At 39.6% G+C, this 12,766-nt stretch overlaps 1 protein-coding gene across 2 annotated transcripts in view; it reads right to left on the bottom strand.

The window, feature by feature from the left end:
- The window catches only part of LOC113024715 (atlastin-2), a 39,552-nt gene extending 27,872 nt beyond the window's left edge, over positions 1-11,680 (bottom strand). For both annotated transcript variants that reach the window (XM_026172001.2, XM_026172002.2), the window contains exon 1: positions 11,559-11,680. In XM_026172001.2, the coding sequence (XP_026027786.1) occupies positions 11,559-11,619 (61 nt within the window). In that variant the 5' untranslated portion in view covers positions 11,620-11,680. The remainder of the gene's footprint in view (positions 1-11,558) is intronic.
- Between the last annotated feature and the right edge of the window lie 1,086 nt (positions 11,681-12,766).

The raw sequence follows: 12,766 nt of genomic DNA, 5'->3' as shown, positions 1-12,766 counted from the left end.
TCACCAGTAGGCAAATAAAGAGTCCAGAGTGTGTACTGAGGGCACAAAGAACAGAGGTGAGCCAATTAATACCTCCTTTAACCTCCTAGGACCTGGCATCCACATATGAGGACATCACATTTTGAGTTATTTAGACTTCAATACTAAATTTTGCTCTACAAGGGTCTGATATCCACTTACGAGGACATTATACTGCTACTGTTCTATCAAGATTTTAGACGAATACCCTCATTTGTGGCTCTTATTTTTCTTAAAAACAAAAATAAGGTAAAAAAAAAAAAAAAATCTGGTAATTCTTTGTTTTTACATTCATCAGGCCCCAATATGCCCAAATAAAAAAAATGCATGCTGTGGAAGAGTTCGGGTCTTAGGAGGTTAATTCAGTTTTTATTTAATAGAACCATAAGCATGAAGAGTAAGAGTAATAAAGATGCACATGTTATAACTTAATATAATAAGCTCATTATAGTCTACTTAATTTTCTATTATGCTGGAAGTCAGAAACTCCCCGATCTGTGTGTTACCAGTATTAGTGAAATGGCCTGCAAAACTACAGTTAGAGTACAGTAACTGTACAGTTACATTAAGGTAGCCCTGTAATGACAGGGCTACCTTAATGGTTCACACCAACTTTACAAGCAATTGTCACAAGGTAACAGTACAAAGATTATGACGCAAATCACACAATCTTAATCAGTAATAGTAATAATAATAATGGATTGGATTTATATAGCGCTTTTCAAGGCACCCAAAGCGCTTTACAATGCCACTATTCATTCACTCTCACATTCACACACTGGTGGAGGCAAGCTACGGTTGTAGCCACAGCTGCAGTAACATCCTTTTTACAGCTAACTGTTGATCTGACACAGCTACACATTGTCATCGATAACAATGACTAGGAAAATTGCTCAACATCTAATTTTATTGATGTGTCATATTACAGAAACACTTATATGGTTTAAGAACTACAATATACTACAGAAATACATTGGAGAGTATCGCCTTGACTGCCTGCCAAGACTACACTCAGTACTAACAAAGAAAAATGTAGTGTGACCATTAAAACACAGCATAACAGGAGGGTGGAGAAGATGGAAGAAAGATGAAAGGGAGACTTTGAAAAGTATGTGAGAATATCACAGTCGTCCTGCGACTGCAACGCACAAGTACTTAAAAGATCAGTGCCCTGGAGCTGTGACGTCAACTCTGAATAGGTACATTTGAGGAAGTTAAATTACTGTGAAATTTTTATTAAATGGGAGGTCTGGATTTTCCAATAATATGCGACTTTGATAATACAAAGTTGTCTGTAAACCTAGCCAAAATCCACAAACAAATACTTTATTAGTGGAAGATGATATTTACCCATAACTTTACATGGTTCTACTCAATGGAACAAGAGAACCATTATCAGAAATAGAAAAAACACTGGATATAGAAACAGTTTCATGATAATGGTATTTTTATTAATCACCATGACAATGGTAAATTTTTACAATTGGAAGCATTCCAAGACAAATTTTACATACAATATTCTTATTGTCATTACAAATTGTCAATGCAATTACAAATTGATCAAATACATGACTTCTCACGAGAAAGAAAGAAAGAAACAAAGAAAGAAACAAAGAAAGAAAAAAAAAAAGGGGGGGGGGGGGGTCGGTGACAACAATATAATCTCTAATAAATATTATAAATATGAGAAATGGCCAATACCTCCAAAACACAGACACTTTTCCAATTTCAATTCAGTTTTATTCATATAGTTCCAAATCAAAGAAGCAGTTGCCTTATTGTAAGGTAAAGATCCCACAACCCTATAATAATACAACAGAGAAAACCCCAAAAAGCTTGCTCATCAACCCCTTATGAGCAAGTGCTTTGACAACAGTAGGAAGGGAAAAAAAAACTCCCTTTTAACAGGAAGACACCTCCAGCAGAACCAGGCTCACAGGGGGCAGCCATCTGGCCCCCTGACCAGTTAGGGTAAGGGGAAGAAGACAGGGAAAGGACAAGCTATTGAAGAGAGCCAGAGATTTATAATAAATAATAACGAAATGCAGAGGTGTATAAACAAAGTGAAAGGGGCAACTGAAGAAGAAACACTCAGTTTCTTCTACAATTTTGACTGCATTTGCTCATGGGAACCTCCCAGCAGCCTGGACCTTGCAATGTAACTAAGGAAATATTTAGGATCACCTGATCCAGCCCTAACAATATGTTTATTAAAAAAAGGAAAAAATATATATTTTGAGTCTAATCTTAAAAGTAGAAATAGTGTCTGTCTCCTGAATCCACAGAAGAGGGGCCTGAAAACTGAAGGCTCTGCCTCCCATTCTACTTTTAAATACTGAAGGAACCACAAGTAAGCAGTCTGAGAGCAAAGTGCTCTAATGGGGTGATATGGTGCTATAAGGCCATTAAGATGGGACCTGATTATTCAGGACCTTGTGTAAATTCAATTCTAGGTTCATTTTAAAATAATCTTAATAACTGTTATTCAGCTGCTGAGACTCTAAAAAATGTGGTTTAAAGTTTGTTTTTTTTGTTTTTTTACTGTTAATGCTATCCTTTCAGATTTTAACATAAGACTTAGGTGTTATAAAACTGAAGATTTAAACAGTTTTAGATACATTATACACTCTCAAAGCACTTTGTTTGAATAAAATGTTAGATTGAAAAACACAGCAGCAGAAGGTTTCACAGAAGTGTGATTACTTCTTCTAATTTCATAACATGATCCAGAGTCCACATAATCAACAGATTCACCCTGGAGGCAGGGCCAAGGCGGTTCTCTGGGTCCAAAGGTTAGGAGAAGCTTCATGCTTATTTTTTTATTTTTATTTTATAAATTACACCTGTCCTGTGCCAGATGTTCTGTTGACCCACTGAGAAAGACATTATTTTTGTGACATCAGGAGGACTGACGCTCATCGCAGGGATCAAACAGGACTCATAATCTTCACCAGCAGCTCCCTCAGAGGGAAGTCTTCAGACCTCCACTATCCGCTCGGCCAATAAGATGGACAAACCCAACATGTCATGAACAGTGTGTTCATCAAGAGTGAACACATAACATGATTTTTCTGTTGTTGTTTTCTGGGTGGTGCTGAGGGCGGCTCCTGTAATCAAAAGGAGAAAAGAATCATTACAAACTGTAAAATGTGAAGTGTATCTCTCAAATCTGAAATAAAGTGGTCAGAATTCAATGGTGGTCACCTGCAGGAAAACAAGAGACAAACACACATCATTAGCATTGTTTGAGCTGCTGCCCGAGTACTGGACAACATATTAACCTCCTAGGACCTGGCGTCCACATATGTGGACATCACATTTTGGGTTATTTAGACCAAAATATTTAATTTTGCTCTACAAGGGCCTGATATCCACTTACGAGGACATTATACTGCTACTGTTCTATCAACATTTTAAACGAATATCCTCATATGTGGCTCTCATTTTTCTTAGGAACAAAAATCTGGTTAAAAAAAATAAAATCTGGTAATTCTTTGTTTTTACATTCATGAGAACCCAATCAGCCCAAATATCAAAGAGAAATTAAAAATGCCTGCCGTGGAAGAGTTCGGGTCTTAGGAGGTTAATGCTTCACATCATTTCTCTCTAGCGATATAACATGTACAGAGTATTGAACATTTAACTTTGTGAACAACACCTAATTAAGAACCTAATTTTGCCCTTTTAAACAAGAACACTTGAAACAAACTCAGTTGAGGAAAAAAAAAAAAAAAAAAAACTCACTCTCTCTCTCTCTCCCCCTTTCAAACCTGTGGCCGGTCTTTATCCTTCAAGCTCAGGTCATCTACCAGAGGCTTATGCGCTTGGGGGTCCTGCAGAGTATCTTTGCCGTTCCTAGGACTGCTCTCTTCTGGACAGAGATATTAGATGTTGTTCCAGGGATCTGCTGGAGCCACTCACCTAATTCCTGACAATTGCTGCATTCAGTAGTCAGTATCCGTAATGATCTCACTGAGGGGGTTCAGGCCTATGCAGAACAGCAGTGGGTAGATCCCGCACTTGATGGTGACTTGCGCTATAGATTTGAAGTTGGCCTCTAGTGTTGTTTGCCACATCACCAGTGAGTTCCTGATGAAGGCTGTTAGGGTCCTGTTGATCTTGTACAATTCTAGGAATTCCAGGATCCAAGTGTGAGCCATCAAGTCATAGGCCTTCTTATAATCAATCCAGGCAGTGCACAGGTTAGTCAGCCTAGTCTAGCAGTCTTGGGCAACTGCTCTGTCAACCAGTAGCTGGTGTTTTGCTCCTCTGATACTCCTACCAATTCCTTTATGTGCCCCGCTGATGTATTGACCCATGTGCCTGCCAGAAGCCTCCACGTGGTACTGACGCAAGTTATTAGCCGGTGGTTGGATGGGACTGATCCTTTGGTTCATTTGTGTAGTTAGGCGCTCACTGACAACCTACTGGCTTCTTCAGCCAGTGGGTGTGAACCATGCTGGGGCCTGGTGGCAGTCCAACTCTTCATACTGGAGACCTTTTTCTTAAATGTCTGCCACTGTGATGGTTACTGGACCCTGTTCAGGGTTAGTGCAGTGGTCTGCTTTTAGATTTACAAGCCACTGAGCATCGCCGTTATGTGTTGCGTCCTTCTCTCGTATGCTCTTCCAGTATTACTCAGTCTCCAGCCTTGGTGGTGCTGTTCTCATATTGTTCCCCTGCCACTGAGAGCACACCTTGGATTGTTCCTTTGGGAACAGCTAGTTTATTCTCCTGCCTTCTATTTCTCAGCTGCTCGGCATGTAACATGCAGCAACATAGAGGAAGTGGCTGACTTCCAAATGACATAGCATTTGGGTGGTACCTCATTAATCTCTAGCCGTGAGAGCAGTTCCTTCTTCCAAATGTTGGAACACTGAGCTACTAGTTTCGCCATCAATCTGGATGCTGGGTATGGAAAATTCCATAGGTCCCTCATCCATTCATGCAACTATTTCCGCTGGGGTTACTTACAACAGCGCCCTATTTTTGTCTCTTGCCCACTTATTTTGTCTTGTTCCACTTGTCATCTGTGTGTCCTGGTTACTCAACACCTGACGCGGACCTTGTTAATCCAGGCGACAGATCAAAGACGTGAGGAAGGTGGTTGGCCAACTATCGGAGCTACAGAAAGGGGAAATTAAGAAGCTGCCCAAGAAGTATAGCAAGCTGCCCATAACCGAGGCCTTAGAAACTGCCAAGCAAAAACTGAGCCTTTTCCAGCCGCTTCAAGAGGGTTAGGGTTAGAGAAATAGAAGGCAGGAGAATAAACCAATGTCAGTGTCAGGGGAACAGTATGAGAACAGCAGCAAGGCTTGAGACCGAGCAATACTGGAAGAGCATATGGGAAAAGGACGCAACACATAATGGCAATGCTCAGTGGCTGGTGGATATAAGAGCAGACCACAAAACCCTGCCTGAACAGGGTTCAGTAACAATCACAGTGGCAGACATCCAAGAAAGGGTCTCCAATGTAAAGAGTTAGACAGCACCAGGCCCTAACATGATTCACTCTTACTGGCTGAAGAAACTGACTGCACTCTATGAGAATCTAACAGTGCAAATGAAGCAGCTGCTAGTCAAGACACAATGGTTAACTGAAGGCCGGACAGTCCTGTTCCCCAAGGATCCTTAGAAGGGTCCAGTTCCATCAAACTACGGGCCAATACCCTACCTCAGTACCCCATGGAAGCTCCTGTCAGGTATAGGGCTGGGCCATATTATACAGTTCACGGTAATACTGGTATAATGTTGGGCAACGGTAAGAAAATGAAATATTGCGATGGGTATATGGGTAAAACGCGCATGAGCAGTGCCTTTGTTTTCATACGCACAAGGCGATTATGCCTTGGTTATGCTGAGGATATGTCGGCCAATTTCCACTGGAAATGCCTTTTGGTTAAACTGTCAGCAAGGAATTTGCATTTGCACTGTTAAATTTTTAATAAAAAACAGCTGCTTGTTTAAGTAAAAATACATTGATGTTTGTTTGGTTTTTTTGCACTAATAAAGTTGTGGAGTTGTAAAATATTTTGTCTAGTGTCAATTATATCATCAGTTATATCGTTATCGCAAATTTTCAAATGTATATCGTGATAAATATTTTTGGTCATATCGCCCTGCTCTAGTCAGGTATCATAGTAGCTAAAATGAATAGGCATATGGCTCAACACATGAGAGGGGGCACATAAAGGAATTGGCAAAGCTACTGGCAGACAGAACAGTTGTGCTAGACTCCAAGACCAGGTTCACCAACCTGTGCACTGCCTGGATTTATTATAAGAAGGCCTATGACTCGATGCACCACAAATGGATCCTGGCATGCCTAGAACTGTACAAGATCAACGGGTCCCTAACAGCCTTCATCAGGAACCCAATGCAGATGTGGTAAACAATGCTAGAGGCCAACTTCAAGCCCATAGCGCAAGTCACCATCAAGTGCGGGATCTACCAAGGAGATGTTCCAGTTCTGCATAGGCCTGAACCCCCTCAGTGAGATCATTATGGATACTGACTACAGAATGCAGCAATTGTCAGGAATTAGGCGAGTGGCTCCAGCAGATCCCAGGAACAGCATCCAATATCTCTGTCCAGAAGAGCGAAGTCCTAGAAACGGCAAAGATACTCCGCAGGACCCTCAAGCTCCCAGGCCTCTGGTAGACTATGGAATGCAGCAATAGCAATGCAGACATAGAAGCCACTGTCATCAAGACATGGAAGCTCCTTACCATGCATGTAGGGTTTCACCCCAAATCTAGCACCCTGAGACTGTACGCCTAAATAGAAGGAAGGTATGCCTAAGAAGGAAGGAGGCCGGGGACTAGTGAGTGTCAGTACCACAGTCCAGGACGAGACAACGAATATCCACAACTACACCAGAAAGATGGCCACCACCAATGTGCTCAGTGAATACCTCAGGCAACAGAAACCTAAGAAATGGGAGCAAGAGGAGGAACTATCATGGAGTCTCTAACACAACAAGCAAGCCCCCAGGTACAAGGCTGTGTATAGATACCCCTGCTTTCCTATTATAATCCTGTTTCTTTTAGTTTGTGAACATCAGCTGTGTAAGACACAAACGGAAATCAGAAACTGGGACTGATTTTACAGGCTGTATTGTGAGAACATTTTCGATCTTCAGTAATTCTTCTTCTGTTAAAACTGAATGAAATCCATCAATGAGGGTTTAAAGTGCATTTTCTTTTATTAATTTGGTGTTACTGTCATTACAGATGTAAGGGAGACACAAAAATGCTGCCATTTGCATATATTTTATAATCAGCTCTCCAAAAGAACTGAAGGAGAGTCTAACTTGTTGCTCTTACAGAATAATACTCATAAAAAGTACAGTAACTGTCATGTTAGTTAGTGACTGAGCAGCTAGAGTGGCATTTTTCCATTGCTCTTATAAACAGTTTTAGTGCCTGATCTTCAGCTGCAGGTCTGAACATCTTTCCATTGAGTACAGCAGCAGAGCTCTGACTGTACAGCACTGACTTTAATGTACATTCAAGCTCAGAGTCACTTGTTTAGTCAAGGTATATTCATTCACATGCACGGATTAGCTACCAAACACGGCTTTCCCCAACAGATGACTGCTCAACTAAGCTAGCTATCTCAGGATGTTAATTTCTGATTATCTTACAAACTCACATTCAACTTACCGAAAAAGTGCAGTTAGGCCTCTGGTCCTTCTGTCGGTTAATCCAGTTTACTGCAGAACACCTCATGCTGTCAGTTTGAAACAGTCGTGGTTTTGGAAAGTAAATCCTGGCCCTCCTCTCCGCGTCCTGGCTCTATCAGCCATTCCAGATTAGATATAGGCAAGTTTCTCTGTAACAACAGTTGCCAGTCAAAGCTGTCATGATGACGTTGACCCCAATAACAGCATTAAGTTATTAACTAGAATCCAACCTGTGAGAAAGGAGACCCCTTGAACAATGAGAATTGCTAATAATGGCATAAAGCATATTTGTGAAAAATCTGATAACATGGAGGAGCCGGGGTTTATGACCTATACTGGAGCCAGACACCAGGGGACAAGCTGTTAGGTCGTCCATGTTTTCTACAGTTATTGGTTGAAAACACTGACTTCAAATTCATATGTTTCATGGGTCATTATTTTAATTGGCTGGAGAAGAGACAGCAGGGTGACATTTATAGCTGGGCAACTTGAACAGGTAAAGCAAATATGCACTGTAGCCTGGAACAAGAGGTATGCCTACAGGAAGCAAAGATTAAAGGAGTGAATAAATAATCGTTGACTAATAAAAATTAACTGACAGATTAGCCACAAACTGACTACCAAAATAATCTTTACGTGAATATTAGAGAATATAGAATATTAGAGTATTTAGAGAATAAAATAATTAATTGCCTTTTATTTATGGGAAAATGCTGACAGTTCTAAACAAATGCAATACCATTATTGCCATTTTCAAATAAATGCATTAAACTAAGCACTCTTTACAGTGTGAATATGTTCTATATAGCATGGCTGTAGTCTTGAAGGTTGAGTCTCCTTGCAGGAATCAATAAACTGGCAGTCGAAGTGAAAGTCTGCTGGATGGGGGAAAAAAACCCAGTCTAATTCTAGAAGCCTCAGCTTTCCTCTTGATTATAGTCCTCTAAGAGGAATTATACACTACTATACACTTCAGGCCTGACCTGAAGTGTATAGTAAATAAAACCACTATTTACAAAAGTCAGTTTTAACCTTTGGATGAGTAAAGCTCCTTGTATGGCAGCAGTGATGCTTCACTGACCTACAGAGCCACTTAGATTGAATAGAGACATGTAACCAGGACAGATTTAACTCTTTGGGTGACCTGGTCCCCATTCAATTTGTCATAAAAGCAGTGATGTTGCTTATGCTATGATGTTGCTTATGCTATATGAAAAAGACAGTCCGTGCTTTAACGTTCTACTTACGAGGGCCAGCAAATCAGAATAAAGTTAACTGAAAGGGAGGAAGACATCTAGAAACTCTTTGTTTCAGATATTTGATAAACTCAGAGGGGTCACTGAGGTACACCATTAGACAAATGAAGATCATCTGAACTGTGAATAATGCAAAGCTATTAATGTATCCAAGCATAAACATACTGTACTCTTCTGGATGAAGATTTCAAAGAGATCCATCTATTAATATCTATCATCCATCTCCCTCATACTGTATTTATAATCTAAAACTTCAGTTATGTTTTACTAATTTTAGATTTATAGATAGATAGTAAAGTGGAGTAAGAAAGTAAAGTAAGATTACAAAGAAAAGGAAATTGAGTAAATGCATTTTGTTAAAAGTCAAAGTTTATGTAAAATGACTAAAAACATATTTACATTGTTTAAAAAAAAAAAAAAGGTTCTTTCAGTTATTGTGAACTGCTTGTGAAAAATGTAATTTCCTGCATATGATGGGTGAAGGTAGCACAAGGTGGGAGAGAAGAGGAAAAGTAAAAAGAGCGCAAAGAGACAGTGTGCGATGACACAGAGCAGGTGGAGAAGTTAGCTTGTTTTCAAGTATTTTCAGTGAGTGAGTTCAGACTTTTCGTCACGAGAAGTCACAGTTTGTGTCTGTACCCATGTTGGCAAGACACGGTAAAGTTTCAGCGTGAAGCTGCTGGACAGGACAGTGTATTTTGTTTTCTGCTGCTGGTGTAATTATTAAGATGGAGCAAGGCTAACACAGCCATTTGCTAAAAAGGACTACTGTAGACTGCCAACTTTGCCACCAGACTGCTCATGGTTTTTGGGAAATGCAGTAAATCTATTAATCTAGGCCTGATTTGTAAAAGGTGGATGGGCTCTGCCTCGAAAAGGTGGATGGATGGGTTCAGTCATTCGGGAGGGGTTCAGAGTAGAGCTGCTACTCCTCCACATCAAAAGCAGATAGGTAAGGCTGTCATGTCATAGGTAGGACAGGGCATTAAATTTAAATCTAAAATAAATAACGCTATGGAACCCTGAAAATAAACAGTCTACATGCCACGCCCCCTTTAGATTCACCCTTTCAGCAAGTTGCCCAATTTAAACATTTCTCCAGTGTCTGTCCTTTGCTATTAAAACACATTAGAAACTATATTCAGTCAAAATTCTGCTAATCTGTCTTAAAGTGCTTCTATGAAGAAGCCCAGGGCTTATCAGAGAATTGCAAAACCAATAACCACGCCCTAAGAATTCCCATTAGGATCAGGCTAATAAGTACAGGTCTATAAGCATCAGTGCTGTTGCAATATTCAGTCTGAACTTGAATCTGTCAAGATAATAAACATACCAGCACAAATACATACAAATCCCATGACATCTTTAACAGCAAACATTTCCAGCTTCTTCTTCAATGACATAAGAAACTCTGTGCTTAAAAACAGGGTAAAGAACAGTGAAGGCTTTTTGATATTACAGTCCACCAACACTCCCCAAATAGACTAAGGAGTTAGTAAACTTTAAAAATCCAAGATTTCCTAAACAGCCAGCTCAGGGAAACCAACACAGCTGTCCTGGTATCCTTGAGAACGTTGTAAGCAGATTATTATGAACTACTCTAACCTGATACTGGGTGTCTTTCACGAAAACCACGATAGCATTGCTTATGCGTTTTATTTTTTCCAGTGACAGGTAACAACTACTGGCAAGTAATTCTTTGAAGCTCCACAGCTAAATAGTAGAGCATTCCAGTATTAAGGTAAACTTACCTCACTGCTTATTCCTTCTGACCTCTGTCCATTAAATCGTTGACTTACATTTGAGATCAAGGGTGCACAATCAGAGCTCTTGCAAAAATAATACAAGTTTCGTCGATACTAGAGAATTAAAAAGCTGGATTTTTCAATTCAGATCTTCATTTACAAATGTTAATTTCATGAATTTCTTAATAAGAGAGGAAAGCCATTCAACTGGCAATTTTAACTTTAGTTGGAATTCGAAGTTAATTTGTAATGTGTGTACCCTAAGGCCTAAGGCATAAAGCTATATTACATTTGTAACGGTGTCCGCTGTTATAGCGCCTCGTTATCCAGTGCGTCGTACATTAGCCTAGCTAAAATTACACAGCAAGTTAAGTTAGCTAGTTGCTAGATAATAGACGAATACAGGCTTCTATTTACTGTACATTGACAGATCGGTTCAGCGGCTGTTATAATGACATGTTCTACAAGAAGGAACATCAGCTCAAGGGGTAAGCAGTAGCAGGAAAAACAAACAGATTCAGCTGCAGGTGAGGACAGCTGAGTGGCTTCACACCGGCTTTATTGTAACAACACACTGCACAGCGAGAATGAGTCGTCCCCGGCTCAAAGAACGCACGCTCAGTGTCATAATCAAAACAATCTTTTCAGTGATATTTTATCGGTCGAACACAGCGGGAAGCTCAAATTCGCAATAATATGCGAAACAACGGCTGAGGCGAATATTTGGCGAAGCGGAGCGCTGCATTGTCATTTCATAACCGTTGTTATCTATCAAACGCGCACAAACACACTGCGGTTAAAACCACACAAAAACTCTTCTTACTAGAATCTTTCAAGTCTCAGAGCATTAATTACCTTCTTTAAATATGCTGCTTTTATGACTCCGCTGTTTCAACCTGCTCTTCTCAGCCGCCATCTTTCTTAACCCGCAAATATCGGCAGACCGCTCTGACGTCACCGAACTCAGAGCGGCAGTAATGTCCGTGGGGTCCTAAAATACACAACCGGCCTGTTCCTCGTGTAAATTGGCTTCTGTTCTGCAGCCCTCACTTTCCATGGTTTTATGGCAATATTACTAGGTAAATACCAGAGGTAGGAATTAGACACCTTTGAGAAGGGAAGTGGACTCAACAGTACCTCAAAATTCGGTTTCTTTAAATGGTCAAAAAAGTGGATCCAAAAGCAGAGGTGGGTCGAGTATCCAAAAATTGTACTCAAGTAAGAGTAGCATTACTTTAAAATATTACTCAAGTAAAAGTGAAAAGTAGTCTTCAAAAAAGTTACTCGAGTAAGAGTAAACAAGTACTTCGTGAAAAGACTACTCAAGTAGCGAGTAACCGTTTGAAATGTCTGATTTATTTTATAAATAAATGCTATCAGACAAACCAAAAAAAATAAATATACAAATTTTAGTATTTTCAAACGGAATATATGTAAAAACATGAACAAAATAAGGCACAACAATTCTAATTTCAAGATTTCAGATTTTCAACAAGCTTTTTTCACCAATACCTACAGTAAATAATATAAATATATAAACAGTGCAAACAATTTCCAGTGACAAGATATGCTGTAAACTTTATATTCATTTTTGTTCCAAATGGCACAGCAGCCTCAGAGAAAACAGAACGAGACATCTTCCTCATGAAGGGTTCTCCCAAAGACAAGAACTAACAGACTTAAAAACTCCTTTGTCCCACACGCCATCAGACTGTTTAACTCCTCCCTGGAGGGGAGAGGGAGGGGAAACAGGAGGACAAAGGAGGGGGGAACAACTAAGCTGTAGTGCCTCTTCACCTCACTGTGCAATACCTTTTGTGCAATACTTTTGTAAATAGTCAACGGTGCAATAGACTCAATACTTGAAATGTGCAATTCACTTGTATTTTTATTTTTATTCCTATTTATTCTATTTATCCCCTTCGTATATTTTATTTATATTGTCTCTGTATTTATATATATATATGTGTGTGTGTGTGTGTGTATTATATATATATATATATATATATATATATATATATATATATATATATATATATATATATATATATATAATATTCTGT

This window comes from Astatotilapia calliptera, chromosome 6 (assembly GCF_964374335.1).
Source record: "Astatotilapia calliptera chromosome 6, fAstCal68.1, whole genome shotgun sequence".
NCBI classification, from domain to species: domain Eukaryota; kingdom Metazoa; phylum Chordata; class Actinopteri; order Cichliformes; family Cichlidae; genus Astatotilapia; species Astatotilapia calliptera.
The sequence above is the reverse complement of the archived record's forward strand: the minus strand, read 5'-3'. Positions and strand labels throughout refer to the sequence as shown.